This window comes from Petromyzon marinus, chromosome 64, assembly GCF_048934315.1.
Source record: "Petromyzon marinus isolate PM22_M1 ecotype Great Lakes invasive population chromosome 64, UKy_Petmar_22M1.pri1.0, whole genome shotgun sequence".
Classification (NCBI taxonomy): domain Eukaryota; kingdom Metazoa; phylum Chordata; class Hyperoartia; order Petromyzontiformes; family Petromyzontidae; genus Petromyzon; species Petromyzon marinus.
In genome coordinates, this window is record NC_133730.1 from 14,069,352 (window position 1) to 14,090,027 (window position 20,676).

The window sequence follows — 20,676 nt, forward strand, 5'->3', positions numbered from 1 at the left end:
AATGCTGTATAAATAATGCCAGAATGAGGTGGTTTTTTTGCAAAAACAAGTTAATTTAATAGGGTTTTGTCGTGTTTTTATCATTTTAATTAAAGTTTTCAGCTCTGTATCGCAACTTGCGATCTCTGAGTGACATGTGGTTAGAAGTGTAAATCATTATGGTTTATTAAGAATGCCTGGATTTATGATTTAGGGGTTGTGGTAATATGTGTCCCTGTAGAGAAAGCTACCAAATTTTTGGGATGCTTAACCAGGAGACATGGTGAGCTAGCAGCCCCACCCTTTGTAAGTCCTGCCCACATTATATAACCACGTCCCCTCAATCACTCTCCCCTGCACAACAAAAGAATGAAAGACTACTGTTGATATGGTTCTTGGTGAGCAGGTATCCTGTCGAGCCAATATTATGGGCATTTGGGGTTTTTATAGTATTGTATTCTGAATAAATTGCCTTTGTGCATGGGAAGCATGCATAAAATGTCTCCTTGAAATCTGGATATTGTACTTGCTGAAATCAGTACATATCTGCTTCAGTTTTTGGAGTGTTCTATGGACCTTTCCGAGTCGGGACTCAATAAGAGTTGTGGGCCCATTATAACTGTGTAGGCTGGTGGTGGTTGGAGAGGGGGAAACATTTCAGAGTGGAGTGAGTCAATAATAGCTTACCCACCCAGCCCTATGTTTCATGCATGTAATGTTTGTCATGTGTGTCATGTGTGCTCACACAGGTCCACTACATGCTGCAAAACCCCATGCCACAAGACAGCACGAACATATTAAATATCAACCAAATGATTGAAAATGGCTGCTATACTGCAGCCTATCCACTGCATGACGTAAGTTGTTGGGGGGGTAGGGGGTGGAGGGCACACTGACACCTTACGGGAGGCCTATGTACAACACCTGAATTGCACACCTGTTTAGGACGCTATTGCATAGTCTAAAGCTTACCACATACTTAACATTAGTGTCCCACAGAGATGCGCCGCATAGGTGTCCAGGTTCCCCAGCTCACTAAACACACCTCTGATTTGCATGGTTGGCTACATACGGTGCAAAAGAAGTTCAATATCCATGCATTGGAAAGGACTCCACGAGCACTCTAGAGAGCCATTCTCAAGGGTATTTGGCCGACTATTTCACGTGGGACAGAAGTCTTTGGAAGAATTAGAAGTACCCACACTTCATCCCACAACACGTGAACAACCAATAGATTAACTGTGGGTGCACCCATTTACACTGCTTGCTGGGAAGAAGCAGCGTGATTAAGAAACGTGGTCATTGTTTTAACTGTCGTTCCCATGTCCAGTGCAGTGTGCAAGTGTGCAACACCATTACACCACAGCAGCGCCACGGCAGAGTTTTGGGGGGGGGGAGCTGGTAATTTGTGAATGTCCATGCAGTGTTTGTGACTAACAATTGCTTTCCCCATGTCAGAGTGAGTCTGTTCATCCCACCAAAAACCCGAACACGCTGGGCGACCGCAACACGCTGCGACGGGAGTGGGCGAGAGCCGGGCGCTCTTTCAAGGAGCAGCCTCTTGACCTTGTGCGGTAAGTTCATGCCCTATCCACTGCTGGATGAAGACTTCCCCAAGCCTTCGCCATCTCTCCCAGTCTCCTGATGCAACAATCCATGTGGCTCCTGCACACATGCTGATTTCATTACTTAAATCTCTGTGGTGCACATCCTCTCAGACGCATTCCTTCTCTTGACTGCCACATCATTCTTAGTCTCGACCACAGGCCATCGTACCTCTTAGGGACGTGCTCTGTCCAGAAAGGTCCTAAGGCTGGACTTGAATGCTAGCTGGGAGTTGATAGCACAGATGGCTGGGGAAATGGAGTTCCAGAATAGCATTTGCCCATGCCTTCCCTGCTCTTCACATTTCCCTCCAGCCCATGGTCCTTGCTTACATATTCGATAGCTACACCACTGGTGCCATGTGTGGTTGGTGATGTTTGCGCTGTGTGTGCGAGTGATGTTGTCGGCACAGGTCATACTTCGGGGAGCAAGTGGGGCTCTATTTTGCATGGCTCGGCTTCTACACAAAGATGCTGATCTTCGCTGCAATCGTCGGCCTGATCTCCTTTTTCTTTGGAGTATTCAGCAAGGACCGTGACATCACTAGGTACTGGTCCGACACATGCATACAGACAAATGCATACAAACACACACACACATACACTCATGTGTCAGATGTAGAACTCACACAGATCTCCTGTATAGCAATACAGACTGAACAATGAGTATCAGAAAGCACCTACTAAGGCTATACACAAGTACATATACACGTAAAGTACATATAGACATACATATACACTTATATACAATCCCATGGGATGCTGCCATGGTGTAATAGTTACATTTCTAGAATTGCAGTTTATAGATTTCCAGTGCGATCGCCTGGCATGGCAGCTGAAATAATGGCTAGGTTTCTTCAATTATCCCACATATGCTCAGCAGTATAAACGGAGACACCGCAGTTAGATGATTGGCAGTTCAGATGTGATGGGGTAAAATGTGGGTACTCCCACCGTGTCCAAGACGTCTGGCCATCATGGACGAGTAGGCCAAATATCATCTCGATGGGCAATCTAGAGCATTCTTTAGTGGAGGACCTTCCACCAGCAGTGGCATGAGCAAGCAATTTCAGGGCCACATCTTTAACATTTCACTATTAAAGTACATATGCACATATATACAATCTCATACAGTTTATATACATATACAGTACAAATATAGTACATTCAATATATTGTATATGTATATATGTTCCAAATGTCTCTGTTTCTAAAAGTAAATCCAAAAAATCAAGCCTAGCTACAATATTTCGGACAATCCAGGGAAAATTAAACATTGTTTTGGATTGCTCAGAAAACATGACATCGCCCATTGTGACGTCACTCACGACGACACGTATCACGTGGCATCGGGTTTCGTCACTCTTGTTCACATGAATATATTGTACATTCTTACGAATTGTAAATAATCCGAAAATCAAAAGCAAAACATATTCAAATCCAAAATGTTTAAATGTGAAACGTATCCTTATAATACGACTTACACACATAGACTCTGTGGAGCTGCATGACGGACAGCGGGGAGCAAGTGCAGGAAATACATTGCTGTACTCTGTGTCTGGAGTCTTCGCTTCCCATATTCAACCCGTACTGACCAGTGTGGGATGACTAGAATTAAATAGCCCTCATGACCCACGAGGTGTGGGGAGGCCCTCAGCCAGAAGTGGATTGATAAAAGGGCTGTAAACACCCCTGGAAATCAATACATAGAGATGTTACACCACTGATATCAACGAAAATTATAATTAAACATCAGGAAATACATTTTACTTTGGAAAATGCTCGACGTTGGAACCCATAATTTAGTCTGACTCTGTTTAAAGGGAGGGTATGACACATTCAAAGGTGGCATGACCTTTAGGCAAATTATATTTCTCATCCAAGTGTATTATGCCCATTAGTGTGTTTATGTTCGTGCGTGTCTATGTGTGCAGTGGAGAAATATGCAACAACACCATCGGAGGATCCTTGGTCATGTGTCCCCAGTGTGACCAAAAATGCACCTTTTGGAGGCTAAATGATACCTGCGAGACTGCGAAGGTATCACACAAATACACCATCGATGTTCCCTCTAAATAAGGATACTTATTGGTTATTGGTGATGTGCATCATTATCACAAAGCCAACTCACATTGCTGAGATTGTATCATTAACATTAACCATGATCACTAGATTGCAGCACATCATGCTAAACACTATGCTGCCATTCGTGTGGGTGTTAAAAAAATATTATACTAATAATACACGTGTGATCATTTTGAAGGTAGTTAGTTATAGTTTTAGCAAATAGGGTATTTTAATGGACTAAGTCGATGGTTAGACAAATACATGAAAATGAATGCATCGTCACATCCCAGCGGGAGTGCAAAAGTTACTTTGAGTAAATCCGACACGATGTATTTCATGAGTATTTCTCCACGATCAATACAAGTGGACAAAGTATTTTGAAATCTGAATTTCAGTGCTAATTAGTTGACATGTCATGCCGAAATAATGATTATTCACTTTAAAGTGTCTGAAATGTATGTCCACAATCATGGAACTGCCCATTGCTTATTTTGCTCTTTCTGTCACATTTATACAGATTTGTTTGATACATGAATAGCACTATAATATCAGACATTGTAGAGCATTGTCATCTCCACAATTTAATGGATGTTTCATGAGTGATTAATCTATTTTAACTTAAAAATCAATCGATGCATCGTTACTTTCCTGCTGTTGATATTGAAAAGACGTGGATGCTAAGATTTAAGGTTTAATTGTGACTAACACCTCTGATTGTGCCGTTGCAGACTTCACACATGTATGAAAATCCGGTCACCATATTCTTCGCAGTTTTCATGGGACTTTGGGGTAAGTGATTCTAAGCATTGGCACACATTGTCCAGACACAGTGACAAGTATCAACATGTTTGCAATGATGATGAGCACATTTGGCCACGTACAGTGTTAAAGAAGTTCAACATACATACGTACAACCATATACAGTACCATCATGTCTTGCAATGTTCGTATGCAGTGATCCTGACAGTCCTATTATGAACCCACTGCTCAATGAGGGCACATTTGGACCATGACTTGTACACATTGTCCTACTCTTACGAATGATAACCGATAATCTTTAATGTCCACTGTGAAGCAGATGGTGTGTATTTTTGTGTAATTAATACACCGGCAATATTAATCAGGGCAGCCACATAATTTGAACCACGAACCTCTGCAACAAGCAACGAATGCGCTACCCCAAGGCGATTCCATGAAAAATACAAAGTGGCCAGGTGGCTCAGAGTTCAGAGTGCTGCGTTGCCGCCGCTGAGATTCTGTGTTGAAATGAAAGTGGCCACCTGCGATTAAACAAGTTTTTCAATTATAGCGAGATGATGGTCTCAACTCAATCACCGATATCTGCACAACAAATAGAAAAAATCCATAATGTTGAAGTTGCTTCTGTACTTAATTTGGCTACATTCCAGCTCTGAGAATAAAAATGTTAGCTTGACTATCACGTAACAAACGCTCCTCTCCGTGGCAAAGCAGTTGGGAAAGAGCTACCCCTACTATGTGGATCAGAGATCACAGAGGTAGCTCTGTGACATTCGCTTTTGTGTAACGTTTTGTAACACGAAGAGCAGCACTGCTCTGTTATAGATCCAAAAGAAATCTCAATCTCATGCCGTGCCACTCATGGTGCAAGTGGGATAAAATTGTGGCAATGTACCAAAAAAAGCCAATAAAGGTATTTATGAAAGACAAAAAAAATACTAATGAAGTTACTTTGAACATTACATTTAACAGACTACATTAGGTAACTTTTGAACCCTTGAGCAATCGATAGTCAAATTACTTTTCAAAGTAAATCCTCCCCGTGTGGTGTGTCGCAACAGCCACGGTGTTCCTGGAATTTTGGAAGCGTCGCCAGGCATCGCTCGCGTACCGCTGGGACCTGACGGCAGCGGCGGAGGAAGGAGACCCCATCCGGCCCGAGTACCTGGCTCGCTGCACGACCACGAAATGTAACATCATCACCATGGTAATGCTTTTTGCTGTCACCACGGCGACTACCTCATTGCACACACACACCTCTGTTTTGTAATGTTGCATGTGTAACTGTTCACTGTTTTCCTAGTTTTTCTTCTAACATATTTGTTGGCCTTTGCTCAATTTTGTTTTCCTCCCAATATTATCCCGATTGTACTATCGGAATCGTTATGAAACAATGTCCATTTGGAACTCTATGTTATGGAAAGGTTTGCTCAAGCAGATGTTACATAATTACTTCTAAGATCCCTTCAAGTGAACACACACTAGAGGGTGGCCCTTTCCCATCAGCCCTGCTACAAAGAAATGTTCATGATGGTCAAACTAATCTTTTTTTATTCTGAAAGGTGAAATTTGGCCAAATTAAGAAAAGAAACAAATGTAATATTGGTGACCAGGCTGATCGGCTTACTACTTGGTTTAATTGTAGGCAGCTGCCTGGATTCAAGCCAATGAATCTCAGCGCTGCCAGCTCAACTCTCAGACATCAGAACCATCAAATCCATTCCTTTATATCATCGCATGCTTAACTAGTAGTGGGGAAAACAAATAATGGTTCATCAGTCAACCTTAACGGCTCACACTAACATTGGTCACTCCTACAGACTAATCTATATACAAATGCTTTTCCGTCTATGTCCGTGCATTGTGAGTGCAGGAGGAGGAGCCTCATATGCCTAAGAGGATACTGAGGTTCCGTTACTGCCTCTCTGGGATCATGGTGTTGTTCTGGGTGAGTCCGCCAACTCAACAGCAACATTGAACCCCTTCTCCTGATCCAGTGAGCTATGGTCAAGTCACCTGCTATGTGCCTCATCTTGGAGGCGAAGCAGGTTTTGAGCCTGGGTACTGCACGAATCGGTAACCATCATGCACAAAATGGACTGTAGGCTGCTGCAGAGCTACCTTGTGGCCAACAGAGAACTGCATTCTCATGCTTCCATCCTTTACCAACCTGTACTGGTGTGCATGGTGAAGTATGGGAAAATAACCCTGACAACCTGCACAGGTTTGGGGAGGCCACCATCCAGCAGTGGATTCATATACGGGTTATACATATATATTTTTACTTGACCCAATCCCAACCTCCACACGCTGCTCCCCCAGTCAGAATCGCTCTCAAACTATGTTGTTCCTCCTGTGTGATCCATTGAGTGATTACAAGTGGGGGTATAGATACATGCATAATCATATAACTTACAGCCCTTTGTCAATCCAATCACCTGAAATATCTACTGCTGCCCCAAGGCAATGAATACCTCATGAGCCATATCATGTTATCCACCTGCTCCTGTCAACCTCGATTTGGGTTTCTCGAGACCAGTACTCGGCCTTAAGGCCAGATGAAAAACATGTCCTCAGCTCCTTGGCCTTGAGTGTGTGGCCTCAGTCCGAGGAGGTTTCTTAGAGGTACCGACCTTGACACTGGCCTCATACTAGCGCACCCAACCTTGACACTGTGGCCTAAAAAGCTGCCGCCTTGGCCTCACCTTGGCCTTGTAGCTTTTGGTCTCAACTTCACATCTGAACCTGGCTCGAGGTCTAGCAGGGCCAGGGATAGTAATTCCTTTCATAACATTGCATCATTTTCTACATTTGACCAAGTGACGTTACCATTACACGTTCATTGTGTGTGATGTTAGCGAAACAGCTCAGGTTCTGTTTAACATGTAAGCTTTTCGCGACCAATATCATCCATAATATTTTTTTTGGGTTAGATCGCGTAAATATATGCCATGAAACCCACCACCACCCGACACAGCCAATTAGTAAAGTTGTTCACGTAAACAGAACATGCCAATTCGTTACTAGTACAGCAAATCCACAATATCTACAATCTGAGTACGACGTTTTGCCAGTCATTTGGTTCTGCAGTAGACAAACGAACTGGCACCTCCTGAGTCACACCAGGCTAGCTTGGCACAGCTAACTCACGGCTTGGTTATACAGTGGAAAAGAGCTACAAGACTGTAAATCTCACCCACCTCTGTGTTTCTTGTGTTACTGGCAGATCCTCCTGATTCTTGCTGCAATTTTGGGTGTGGTTGTTTACCGCCTGTCCATCTTTGGCATACTCTCCTCGAGTATCCCCAATCATGTGACCAAGATCAAGGTGATCGGTGCCCTACTCACACCTGATATGGTTACCACCATCACGGCCTCCATCCTCAACATCGTAATCATATTACTACTCAACAAAGGTTACGACAAGCTGGCCCTCGTCCTCACTGATCTGGGTAGGTGTTATCACCATCACGGTTTGCATATGTTTATTTTATTATACGCCACCAGAGAACACATGTAAATTTGAAGATTGGATAAATGTTGTGCATGGTAAATATTGTCGCTGTAAAATGTCATCATGATTTTAACCTTGCACCATGAGGCCATGAATAGCAGCATCAGTGCATCATCCAATCACTTGTTCAACTACTGCCTGTTTTTGTCAGAACTCTGTTAAATTTTTCCTCCAGTTTCATTCCGATTGGGCTATCAGAATCGTGTCTTGAGATGAAGTATCCAATGGGATCTCTTGTAGACCAGTGCAACCCTTAATGTCATGAAATGGCCCTAGAAGTGAGCTACCTCTGAGACCCTTCATTCAAGTGAACTCTGGTTCACACATTAGAGGGAAGCACTTTTCAATCCACACTGCTACGGAATATAATGTTAATCTCGTAACAGTCAAATTGCTCATTCTCACAACTAAAATTTCACCAAATTAAGTGATGAACCAAATGGTGTATGTTACAGATGTAATGCCATCATTAGTAATAGTCCTGAAGCCATTAATTTACTGCACTTGAGAACACATGTTACCAGAGGTCGCTGCCTGGATTTAAACCCAGGATCTCAATGGTGCCAACTTAGCGCTCTGATTTCACCTCTCGATCCATTGAATCACTGAATGTAATTGTGGGCTGACCCTCACTGCTGCATTGCTACCTTCTAGCCAGCAAACAGCTCTCTGCTTGTGTTGGTCATGTTGCCCGCTACTGAGCCCTTTATTAGTAATTTATCCTGCTGAAGCCTGCACCCCCTCTGAAAGGTGACCCATGATAATTAGCGCTGTCCTCCAGACAGTCTCGTCCCTTCACCTGATGAAGGCCGCTTGTGTTGTGGCCGAAGCGTCGTGAGAATATTATTGTGTTATTTTATTTTATCAATTTATTATTTTATTCTCATTCTACGTGACTTTACCGAAAGAACCAAAGAAAATGAATCCTTGCAGTCACGAAAGCTTTAAATCGAAATTTAATACACCTTAAAGATATTTGAAAATCAAGTGCACTGGCTTTCAGACATCATACGGACAGTGTAAATGGCTTAATTGCAAATGGAGACTGAAGGACACTCCACAGGGTGAATGTGGTGAACAACACCTGGTAAACAACTTGTCCACTGTCACTCATTCCCCAGCAACATCTTTGAAATTCACTTTTGATCTTCAAATTCATTTTAATGGATATCAAAGCACGTCACATTGTGAAATGTTGCTATTCCTCAATGCGGCATCATTATCAGTGGCTTTTCGTAGCCTGTGTGCCAGAAACTATGTAAGTAACATCAAAACCGATTGCCCTGTTTGATGTCTGTGTCCCTGTGTGCCTTTGTATCATACCCACAGAGATGCCCAAGACGCAAGGAGAATATGAGTATCGGCTGACGTTCAAGAAATTCTTATTTCAGTTCGTCAACTTCTACTCGGCGTCTTTCTACATTGCATTTTTCAAAGGGAAATTCATCGGCTTCCCCGGAAGCTACACTTACTTTGGAAAATGGAGAATCGAGGAGGTGTGTAGATCTGAGGGGTTGGCCCTGTCTTTTCTATGCTGTTTGTACAACATTTTTATGTTTTACTTTTGTAGTTGATATTTTTCCCAACAATTGTCTTCACACCGTGCTGTTGGTGAAATGTCGAAATAAGGACTCTTTCTTTTGGAACTCTAAAAGGCCTCATTGTCTTCACACCTGGTCACCAGCTCTAGCATTAACACAGTCTCCGGAGTAAAAAAGTTTTCGAAACCAGACTTGAGAGAGCACGAGGTCACCACGAGCAGAACACGTGTTAGACTGATGCAATTGGTAACCCAGTTACCTTTAGGGTGTTAGTTTATCACATACTTTGCAAGTACTACCCTTGTGGTCTCTCATTGGACATTTTCAATTATATACCGTATTTATCAAACGCCATTTATTTAAAATTATATATTTGATCATCCTTAAAAATGTACAGTATTTCAGACCCCCTCAAGGATATATTTAGCCACTACCTATGACTCACTGTGGCGCAGTGGAGCACGTTGTGTTAGAGAACGGCCCCGTAATATATCAAGAACGAATTCTGGAGTAAGGAATTAAGCAGCATTGCGTTGTGCACACGTTAAATCAATGTCATTAAGACAGTGTTAATGACACGTAGTTTAACATTTACATAATTGCCATTCAGAGTCACCCTGAGTATTTGCAGTCTATGCTCGGAAGAAAGTCCATTGCCCAAAATGTGCCCCTGTTGCTCATGTTTCTGTTTGAAGGCAGACTTGTTGACACATGAGATGATTATTATGAGTATATTTGGTGTTATATTAAGGTGCCTACTTCTGCTGCAGATTTGCAGAAAATCGTCACGAGGGCGATTCATTGATTGAAATCCTCTCAAAAACAATACAGATAAAGGATAAAGAATACAGCTTATTATTTAAGTGCCTCTGTGTTTTCTACCAACTTAATTTCATGTTTTACGATTATTATATTTACTAGACGATGCTCTGGAATTAAACTCACCTGATACTAAACACCAACTGCAGTATGCATGTTGTGTGTTGAACTTATTTTGCACCGTACACAGTCTGCATCGGATGTGTGGGGGAAGGACAACAAACAAAACATTATCAGATGCGCCACCATTTTCTTTATTTAAAATACATGAGGGGGAGGGGGAAAGTGTTTCTTATAATCTGGAGAATATTGATATTCTTAATCACTGTCCCCTCTAACATATGGAGCCGTCACTTTTGCAGTGTGCAATTGACTGAAGAGAAGAATGTGAGAGGATCATTAGAAATGATGTGTGGTATCCATATATGTATTACCCAATATTTCATATCTTCAGTGTTTAACCTGAATCTATTCTCCACCCCATCCCCCCTCCAGTGTCCCCCAAACGGCTGTCTCTTTGAACTGACTTCTCAACTCACTGTCATCATGGTAGTGAAGCAGATGGTTGGCAATTTTCAGGAGGTCATCATCCCGTAAGTATCGCATGAACACATGAAAGCTGTGAAGTCTGATTACGGCGTTTCCTCGTGTAACGCGGTAGATGCGTTCCTGAAAATTTCCGCCTGAAGTAAAAACGCGCAAAGCAAGGAATTACTGAGTTAATCACATTTTCACAGTACATTCAACCTGCAGTCATTCCAAAGTGGGATAAACAACTCAGGCTAGGCTGCCGTGTTACTGTATCATTCGGCATCCTGTATCAAACTGCTCAGCCGCGCAACTCAAGACAGTCGTTCATCGTCGACTGCTCAGGAAAGCATTATAATTGCCGCGTTCGGCGTTTTAACAGTGTGCATTCCACATTATAATGGACACGTTCCACGTTGTGTGAAAAGTTTTCCCAAATATAAGAACCATGTTACAATGCAAATGTGTTGTGTGAAAACGCATTCAGCGAAAAGTCGGGTCGACAGCTTGTTAGCAGTGTGCACTGGTTAAGCAGTGAACACCAGTCAAGTGGACAAAGTTCACCTCGTTAGTATCATGCGATATTCCGATCAGACGCTTTGTACATAGTTTCATAATATTAGACAAGCAACTCCCATGACTGAAAGAGTGTAGTGGATTGACAACGGGCTAAATGAAAAACAGCTACTACTTAGGTTTTAGCAGTTGTTTTGTACAGCTCTCTGACATGTTTTGTGTCATACCGCATATTGTTTGGCATGTCTTGACGTTTCGCTCCACGTGCTTGGGATATTCACATGATACAACCTGAAAACGCAGTGGAAAGCTATGAAATAGCAAACCTAGTGTTGATGAACAAATGGATATGCACGTGTGTAAGGGTGTCTCTGTGTCTGCACATGCGTACCTCCCTCCACAATTCCCCAGATGGTTCAGCAATTGGTGGGCCCAGCGTCGGGCCAAGCTAAGGCCTGAGGCTGTCTACACGCGCTGGGAGCAAGACATGGACCTACAGCCCCAGAGCCCACTTGGACTCTTTGATGAATACCTCGAGATGGGTACAATGAGCTCAGAGGATCACACTATGGAGTCAACGCGTTTTACTTTATTATAAAAAAACACACAATTGGGTATCATTTGACTATATAGGCACGTGTGTACGGCCCCTGTGTATCTGTCGGACATTGTTGTGGGAGGGAAATTACCCACACTTCGGGTTGTTGAAGGCAGGGAGCACAGATGTAAGAGCTTAGATGTACAATACAACAATGTAATTTGCTGCACTGTCCTATGCTGCTCACAACCCCACAATAACTATTGCATGGTCACCCATCCAACCAATTTTCAGGCTCAGCTCTCCTTAACTTCTGGGATCTGATTAAATCTGACGCATACTGGGTGATTTGGCCATAGGCACCAATCTATGGATATACTGTAACACAATTGTCTTTGAGCATGCGTGTATGTGCATATGTACGGAGTTAAGTTTTAGAAACAATAGGAGCACATATTTGCTCCTCTTGTCTGCTAACCAATGCAGCTACATTGGTCAGCTTGGGTTGACGTTTCTCCCCCTTACTATTTATTTAAAACTCTTGTGCATCATGTCCACTGTGGTTAACTGCTGTGATTTGTTGGCATTTCAGCCACAGTGCATATGCCTAAAAATGTGTGGTACGGTTAATGGAGTCCTCAATACAGGATGTGATCTAGTTATTATAGCCACCTAGTGGTGGAAAATGGTGCAAAAGAAACCCAGGTGAACCAGAGCTGAGCATTGAAGATGGTAGTGGCTGGTCGCATCTCAGTGGCCAATGTAATGGACACGATAATTTTGTGAACAAATGATACGAAAATGTGATCATATTTTGGGGTCTCCTTTGACTAAAACACATTCAATGCATTGAAAACATGTTTTGTTTGCTTAAAGTAATCACAACATAACAGCATTAAGAGTGTGTGTCTATATCCTGTTTCACTCATTATCCTATCCTTGCCCCCCTACCCATTCTCAAAATATACCCCAGTTATCCAATTCGGGTTTGTCACTCTCTTCGTGGCATCATTTCCACTTGCGCCATTGCTCGCACTGCTGAACAACATCATCGAAGTGCGGGTCGACGCGTGGAAGCTCGTAACAAAGATGAGGAGGCCTGTGGTTTCGCGAGCAAGAGGAATTGGAGCCTGGGCCGACATTCTGAGTATCATTGCCACCCTCTCTGTAATCACCAATGTAAGTCGCCAGATTGTCCGCTCGCTTTCTCGCTCAACATAACATGTCATGTTAGCCGTGTGGGTTCTTTTTACCATACTTCACCATTCTGGTCATGGCAGGTTTGAGAAGAGGTGTAGTGGGGGACCAGGAGCGGTTCGGGTATCACTTGTCACTGATGTTAGTCGTAGCTGGAAGTCAATTGCATGTGTGCTGAATTCAAAGTGCAGTGCACGAATCACTGCACCACCGCTCCTATCCACTCTCTCCCAAAATCGCAAAAGGTAAAGCCTTGCAATTGCTTGCTCATGTCACTGCTGGCAGAAGGGCCTCAACTAAAGGTAGCTCTAGAGAACCCCTCTACACGGTATTTGGCCTACTCTTCCATGATGACCAGACATGTTGTAAGATGTGGAATTACCTGCGCTAAAACAGTGATGAACCCATTTATATTGCTAATTGGACAGAGGTGGGGGAGATTTAAGAAAATGATCCATTGCTTCAACTGTTGTGTCAGGAGACTGAACTGACGACTGCCAGATTGCAAGTCCTTATATGGTAACCATTTCACTCTGGCAGCAACCCCCCAAATTGTATTTGTGAAAATTAATGTAATTGCCAAGGTAAGATGTTCAGAAGCCTTGGTCAAATCATTGCATGCTAAGTGACCGCTATCGCTGTGCCTCCGTATGCTAATTCCACAGTCATGCATCTTGGCGTTCACAACGGACATCATCCCACGCCTGGTGTATTATTATGGATACTCAGCAGAGTATGGCACAGGTTCGCCTACAATGCATGGGTACACGGAGGACAGCTTTTCAATTTTCAAGATCAGCGACTTCAAGGAGCAAAATTATCCCAACATCCTGCCAGCCTGGTTTGATCCGGCAATCCACACAACCTGCAGGTTTGTGCCATTCAGTGTCATGCCCAGCTATCGGGGGTGCCGTCCCTGCGAATGTGATGCACTGATCTCTGGGTGTGTTGTCCAGGTAGATGCGACATCCTTCTGGGTGTGGCGTCCTCCTGGCTCCGCCCCTTCCTGATTAGGCTCGTTTTCTTCCTCTTTTCACTCCGTGACTTTCCTTTTAAGACCCACACTTCCCCTAGGCCCCACCTCTGTTTATGCCCTGCCCCTTACCGTGGACACAGGGTTTGGCTTCGTTGGGTAGTAAGGGGTTGTGGTAGGGTTGGGGGAAGAGTGTGCATGGTGGGTGGGGACAGTAAAGGGGGTGGGGGGGGAATTGGAGGGGGGGAGCAGTGGGTACGGGTGGGATGGCTTCACAACCAAAGTCCCACTTAGAGAAATATAATAATAGATTGATATAAATTCTAGCTCATTGTTACCTTGCTAAAGAGTAATGTTATTTATTTATCTATCGATCCACGACTGCTTAATTGAGTCTCAAGATCCCTTTGCAGGCAGACCGTGCATTGGGATTCCAGTTTAAGGTGGTTTTATGCATGTGGGATGCAATAAGAGGTCCTGGAGAACCCATGATATTGAAATGAAGCTTAAAGGTTCACACAGACATGAAACCACTTGGTCTACAGCCATCTTCTGGTCACCTCAGCACAGATAGTTAAGAAATTGATGCGATCTACCAACCCTTTTCTCTAACGTTTTTGAATTGCTGGCATACACAACTATAATCAATATAACCATATTGATCGATATTTAATATAACCTTACTTGACTATGATCAAATCACCACGAATACAGCTGATCTTAGATTCCGGAAGTCAAGCCGGCTTGAGCCTTGTTCATGCTTAGATTGATGATCACCATGCACAATGCAGGTGCAGTAGGCGACTGTGGAGCTAGGTTGTCAGCAGTGGGTAGTTCAGCAAAATTAACAGTTGTGCTATATTGCTCTCCCATTATCTGTACTCCCTGCCTTCACCAACCTGGCATGGACCAGCGTGAACCATTGTCAAAAGAGCCCCCACAAGCTGCACGTTGTGGGAAGGCCCTCTTTCAGAAGCGGATTTTTTTAAGGGCTGTGAACGCATTTACCGTTTGTGCACAACCATACTTGTTCAATTTAGCGCCAACTCTACTTTCTAGGCACTTTGCTCAATATAGTCCATGCGTGCTTGTGGTTGTACGTGTGTAGGTATCCAGGTTATCGCTACCCGCCGGATCATCCCCAAGCCTACTCCGTCACCAAGCAGTACTGGCAAGTACTGACGGCAAAGCTGGCCTTCGTCATTGCCATGCAGGTACACATCAACATGCACACACAGACACACACACATTCATAAACCCATTGAAAGATAAAGGTACAGCCCTCCAATTACTTGCTCATGTCACTGATGGCAAAAGCGCTCCTGCTATAGGGAGCTCAAGAGAGACCCTTAAGATGTATTTTTACTGCTCTTCCACACTGGTCAGACGTCTTGGGAAGATGTGGGAGTTCCCACACTGGACAGAACCAAACTCAGCCGACCAATTGACTGGATGTATTCCATTTACACTGCTAGGTGGATAGAGGCAGTGGAATGTAAAAAAAACTTTCACCATTGTTTACACTCCCACGACCAAAGATCAATTCACACCCGTGACCTCTGGATTGCAAGTCTAGTGTGCAAAGCCTTACACTACTGCACCATCGTATAGACTCATCTGTGAGCAGTTGTTAAGGTCAGCAGAGCAAACCGTGATCATTGTCAATGGGTCATTACAGATAATGCCAGTAATGCTATTACACCTCACAATTGCACAGTATTTCTGAGATCACAAATAATAGTGGTAATACAATACTCACATTCATCATGCAGCAGACGATTCATGTTGTTGATGCAATTTGTCATACGTAAGCATGTGTGCTTGTGGGAAGGGGAGCGGCTGCGTTGTTGTTTGTGAACTGCGCTACCAATCCTGTGTGACCGGAGTACTATTTCTGGCCACAGCCAACAACAGTGGAAAATATTAGAACCAGTGTTGAGCTTCCTTTAAGTTGATTCTGTCTTAAAATGAGTACTTGATGAAGTGTGTGAAAATCATCACTGGCAAGATAAACGTGCACACCACCCCCACAGGCACTGTGCGAACCTTCATAGATGCACTTGTCTCAGTCTGTGAAAGGCTACACAGGGAATCTTTGTAGTGGTGACATGGCCGAGTGTAAGTGTTTGCTGATTGTTGCGGTAATTTGCGGCTGCCCAGGTGAATACGGTGGGTGCATTAACTGCACATCATAAATGTTGCCTGCTGCATAGTGAACGTAAAAAACCCATTAAGTAATTCAAAAAAAGTGCCTCGGTATAATTTGCCAAATGTTCAAAAATTACTCAAATGACTTAATTTAATTTGGGAAAAACGACGTAACAATATAATATCCCTAGGCTGCAGGTCCCCGGAATAGTTGACCTGAGATGTAAAGCACTTTGAGATGCTGCCATATTATATTTAGTAAGCACCCTTTACATGCAAATCCTGAAACTGAAAATCCTTTACCTGTGTGTGGACGTGTGCAGCACGTGGTGTTACTCACGAAGGCCTGCATTGCATACATCATCCCGGACACGCCATCCCATGTGCGCGCCTGCATGCGCCGTGAGCGCTTCGTCGTACAGACGATTCTGCAGCAGGCAGAGCTGGGCCGTCTCCGTAACACCCTCCTCACCGATGCCCCCAGCTCACCGCCATCGCCTCAATTCCACGTTGAGGATGAGCAGGCAGAGATGGGCCTGCTTCGCTGCTCACTGCATAAGGAGTCTCCTGGCGTATTGCACCCACCCCAGCGGTGCCACATGGAGAATGAGCAGGCAGAGAAGACTGGTGACGACTCACTGCTGAAGGGATCCGAGGAGGAATCAAGCAGCGAGGATTCGTCAACTGTCTTCTACAGCATATAAATCTACTCAGACTTTTAAAGGAGGCTGCTATCCTAACGCTGTTTGCTTGTGGACAAGGACATTGCAGTCGAGGACTATCTGTATACATATTAATAAATAGTTTATGATTTAACATGTCTCAATCATCTCATGTCTTTTCATACGAATCACGATGTGAATGAGGAAAACTAGAAATTATTGTTATTTTGTAAATATTTTTTATTTTGGTTTAACACGTAGGCTTTCGGGCCCAATATCATCCATAGAGGTGTTTTTTGGGTTAGATCGCGTACATATATAAACGTGTCGTTAAAACCTGCCACCACTCGATACAGCCAACTAGTAAGGGTTGTCACGGAAACAGAACAAGCCAATTCGTCACTGGTACTTTGGAGAGCCAAGCCACAACATTTATAATCGGAGTACGACGTTTTGCCAGTAATTACAACTAGCTTCATCAGGCGACAGCCAGATTTGTGACACTCTCGCGCAAAGTGGGGGGGGGGGGGGGGGAGATTACCGAGTCAACGTACATTATGCATGTGCATAATGAGAGCATTTTGATCTTGTCCTTCCTGTCTATTGTGTATTAAAATAGCCGTACCAATGGTAATCCCTATTGAAGTATGGTACCCTTTATAGGCATGCATTTAAATAATGTATTATTTGTTGGCACCCGTGTTCAGCAGTAGCAGAGCACACGTGCCAACAAGGACACTCAGTTGATTTTAATGTTGAAGTTCTGTGCAAAACTAGCTACTGCTGGCCAAGAATAATTCGAGAATCTATCGAAATTGAAAGAAAAATTTACCGTTCGGATAGCTACCGCCTTTGTGCTGTGTGGAAGCGACCCATCAAATAGTACATTAGATGAAACTCCGAGTACCCACGCAGGAGGTATAGTGGTAAAGCAGTGGAGGAAAAAAAGCAAATTTTTAAATTTGCCCTTGTTGAATGATAGAGTCGAGACACACAGCAAGCGAGATTAAGAAAGCGCATCGGAAGAAATAACGGAGGTGAGAGAGAGAAACAATTGCCTCCTGGAGAAGGAAAGGCATTCCTACCGAGGGAGACAAGTTGACAAAGATTTTGATAATGGGAACCGGTGACGTGGCTCGATCTTCCCTAGGTGCGCAACACGCTACCGAAAGAAAACAAAATCCTATTCAAAGGCTAAATAAGCTCCATTTTTTGTATAAGAGCCGGATAAACAATAACCCCATCCATAGACTGAGGAAGAAAGGGAAGAGCCTGAACAAAGGGGAGGAGATTACGACGGAGATGAGTTGGAGGTGGAGAGAAGGGGAGAGGGGAGGCCGTAAAGGCGGCTGCACATTCAAGGAAAGCGGCGTAGAAAGAGTTGAACGGGGACATGGAGACAACAGACAAAGGGTGGAGAAAGAGGAAGGGAGGATCTTTCAGTGCTCCCTACAGGAAACCCACAAAACTGAATTTCCTAAACTCGTGTCGCCTCCGTGACAGCAGCACCACCAACGCCACAGACTCACGCTCCCCTAATCGATAATACCATCTCCATTGCCGACCAGCCACGAGATGGCTGCTCTCAACACCTCGGTCGTGGTGTATGCAGCAAAAGACTTCCGGCTGGTGAGCATCCGGCCATTGCGAGGGTTGGAAATAAACTGAAGCACGGGGCGACTCCCACAACCTTCGGGTATTTCCCAACTGGATGACGTCTTGGGATGAAGCCAGAAGTAAGCCAAATACGCACTCAATAAATGGGACAAAGATCCCAGAGAAGCCTCCAGAAATGTCACAGGAGGCTTGGGTGTGAGAAACCAGACTCCATGTGGGGTCCTCCAGACCTTTGCCCTCCAGTTCATCAACATTTGTAAAAGCAGGACGTCTCAAAGGTACGTAGCATGGGTGAGGGACGATGTTGAGAACCACATTCCATGATTAGGCGCTTTGACAGGTTGGGGTCCGAGTAAACTTTTAATGGACCTCACCCTACGACATTACGGATAGAAGGATAGTGTGCCGGCACAATCCAGACACCCTGCTACACCGAAACACTCTGCTGCATCAAACTCCCTGGTACAGCTAAACACTGGCACGATTACGCTCAAATACACACAAACTCTCACTCAGCCAGTTGGTACACAGGTTGTCAGTTGTGGGGGACGCGGGCCCCCGGCTCCCCACCCGGGGGAGGGCTGATCTCGAGAGGGCTGCGGGCTCCGGACTCCTCGCTCGAGTGAGAGCAGCCGCTACTCAACTCCTCGCTCGCGGGGAGAGGGCTGCCGCTCTCCGGCTCCTCTCTCTGGCTCCAGATCCACCCAGGACGGAGATCACAACCCCAGTCTCCTCCAACAGCTACCACAGACACAACAAATCCGTCAATATCAGTTGGTTGACACCGAGGCGACCGCAAGGCAAACACCGGCTTAAAGCTAAACGATACGCATGGAGCTGCATCTCACAATGCAGTGCACGAAAACTGATTAAATAATACAGATTTAAGTTTGCAAATTAACACAAAATTCGTTCTCAATTTTAGTTTTCCAAATGCGCTATCGGCGTAATGTCAAGAGACAAATAAATCATCCATTCGTAAATCTCGCATAGCCGTGCAGGCCCTGTGTCATAAAATGCGGTGGGTAGCCTTTTATCTTGTACACAATAGGAGCCAACACTTTCACATTAGCTGTGTTATGAGATTGTGCAGCGCACGAGAGTCAAGCTGAAATTGTTATTCTCAGAGATGGAATTAGGAAAATGAAGTGCAAAACCCAAGTTTAATGAGACTGTAATTTTGTGCAGTCGCTGGTGACGGGGCTCGGACGATCGACTTGATAAGACTTGAGACCTCGGTTTCAACCCAAGCAGTCAAAATCCAGATTCAAGCCCAGAATCTCATTATTGCCAACGCACCGCTTTGATCTCTGAGCCACCCGTCCACTTTGCATATATAGTGTTATCATATATTTTATCTGAATGTCACCGCTGTACACTCAATTTTAACGGTGATTTTCAATATCTACCTTTGGGATGTTTGCCAAATTCACAGATATTTTTTAAGAGTGACAAGAGAAAACCCATGCATCTTACGTGACACTTTGTTGTGCTCTGCATTGGCAGTGATTGAATAACGCTTAAACGTATTTGAGTTATCGACAAATGAGTTTTAAGTTGGTAATAATAAACTAATATTACCGCGCACAATTTTGGAAACAAACTTAACATTGAGCGCCACTCGGAGGCGATAAGTACACTCAAACTTTGCACGGGCAGTGTCGTACACCTACTTGCTGTACTGCCTCTTACCAGCTGGAGGCGGGTGGGCTCACGCACGCCACGTACGCACCTGTGCGTTGCGATGGAGGATGTCCAAGAAGGAGCCGAGGCCCAGGTTGGGGAGGTTGCGCGAGTCAAAAGCTCGGCAAGCTGCTTCTCCACGCGTGACAGCGCGGGTAGGCCCAGGGGCTCTGCCATCTTACTTGCGTGGCTCAGCAGACGGACCAGATGCTCGGCTACCGCCTCTGCGAAGGAGACAAGCAATGCCATTGTAGGAGAGGACAACGATGCTGTAACTCACTCCAATAGGCTCAACAACTGCAACTCTCTCTCTGCCCTCCCACCCCCCACGTCTCATCTACGGCCTCCCGATAAGTTTCATCATCACTCTCCAGATGACTCAAAAAACAAGTTTAACACGAAGGCCTTCGCGACCAATATTACCCATAATAGAGATTTTTGGGTTAGGTCACATAAATAGTGCATATTAAAGCGTATTATTGAGTGCATGTTTACATGATCTAACCCAAAAATCTAGATGGACAAAAAAAA

The 20,676-nt window shown here is 44.3% G+C and overlaps 1 protein-coding gene across 1 annotated transcript; it reads left to right on the forward strand.

Annotated features, from left to right (window-relative positions):
- Positions 1-1,431: 1,431 nt before the first annotated feature.
- Positions 1,432-17,005, forward strand: LOC142906381 (anoctamin-5-like; the record flags this gene model as incomplete). The annotated part of the gene is made up of 14 exons (XM_076054039.1): positions 1,432-1,553; positions 1,997-2,131; positions 3,518-3,623; positions 4,379-4,439; positions 5,471-5,616; positions 6,283-6,357; positions 7,636-7,861; positions 9,253-9,419; positions 10,779-10,876; positions 11,739-11,869; positions 12,839-13,044; positions 13,728-13,933; positions 15,144-15,249; positions 16,507-17,005. Coding segments are annotated over 14 exons (2,166 nt in total), but the record flags the coding sequence as incomplete, so codon positions are not given.
- Between the last annotated feature and the right edge of the window lie 3,671 nt (positions 17,006-20,676).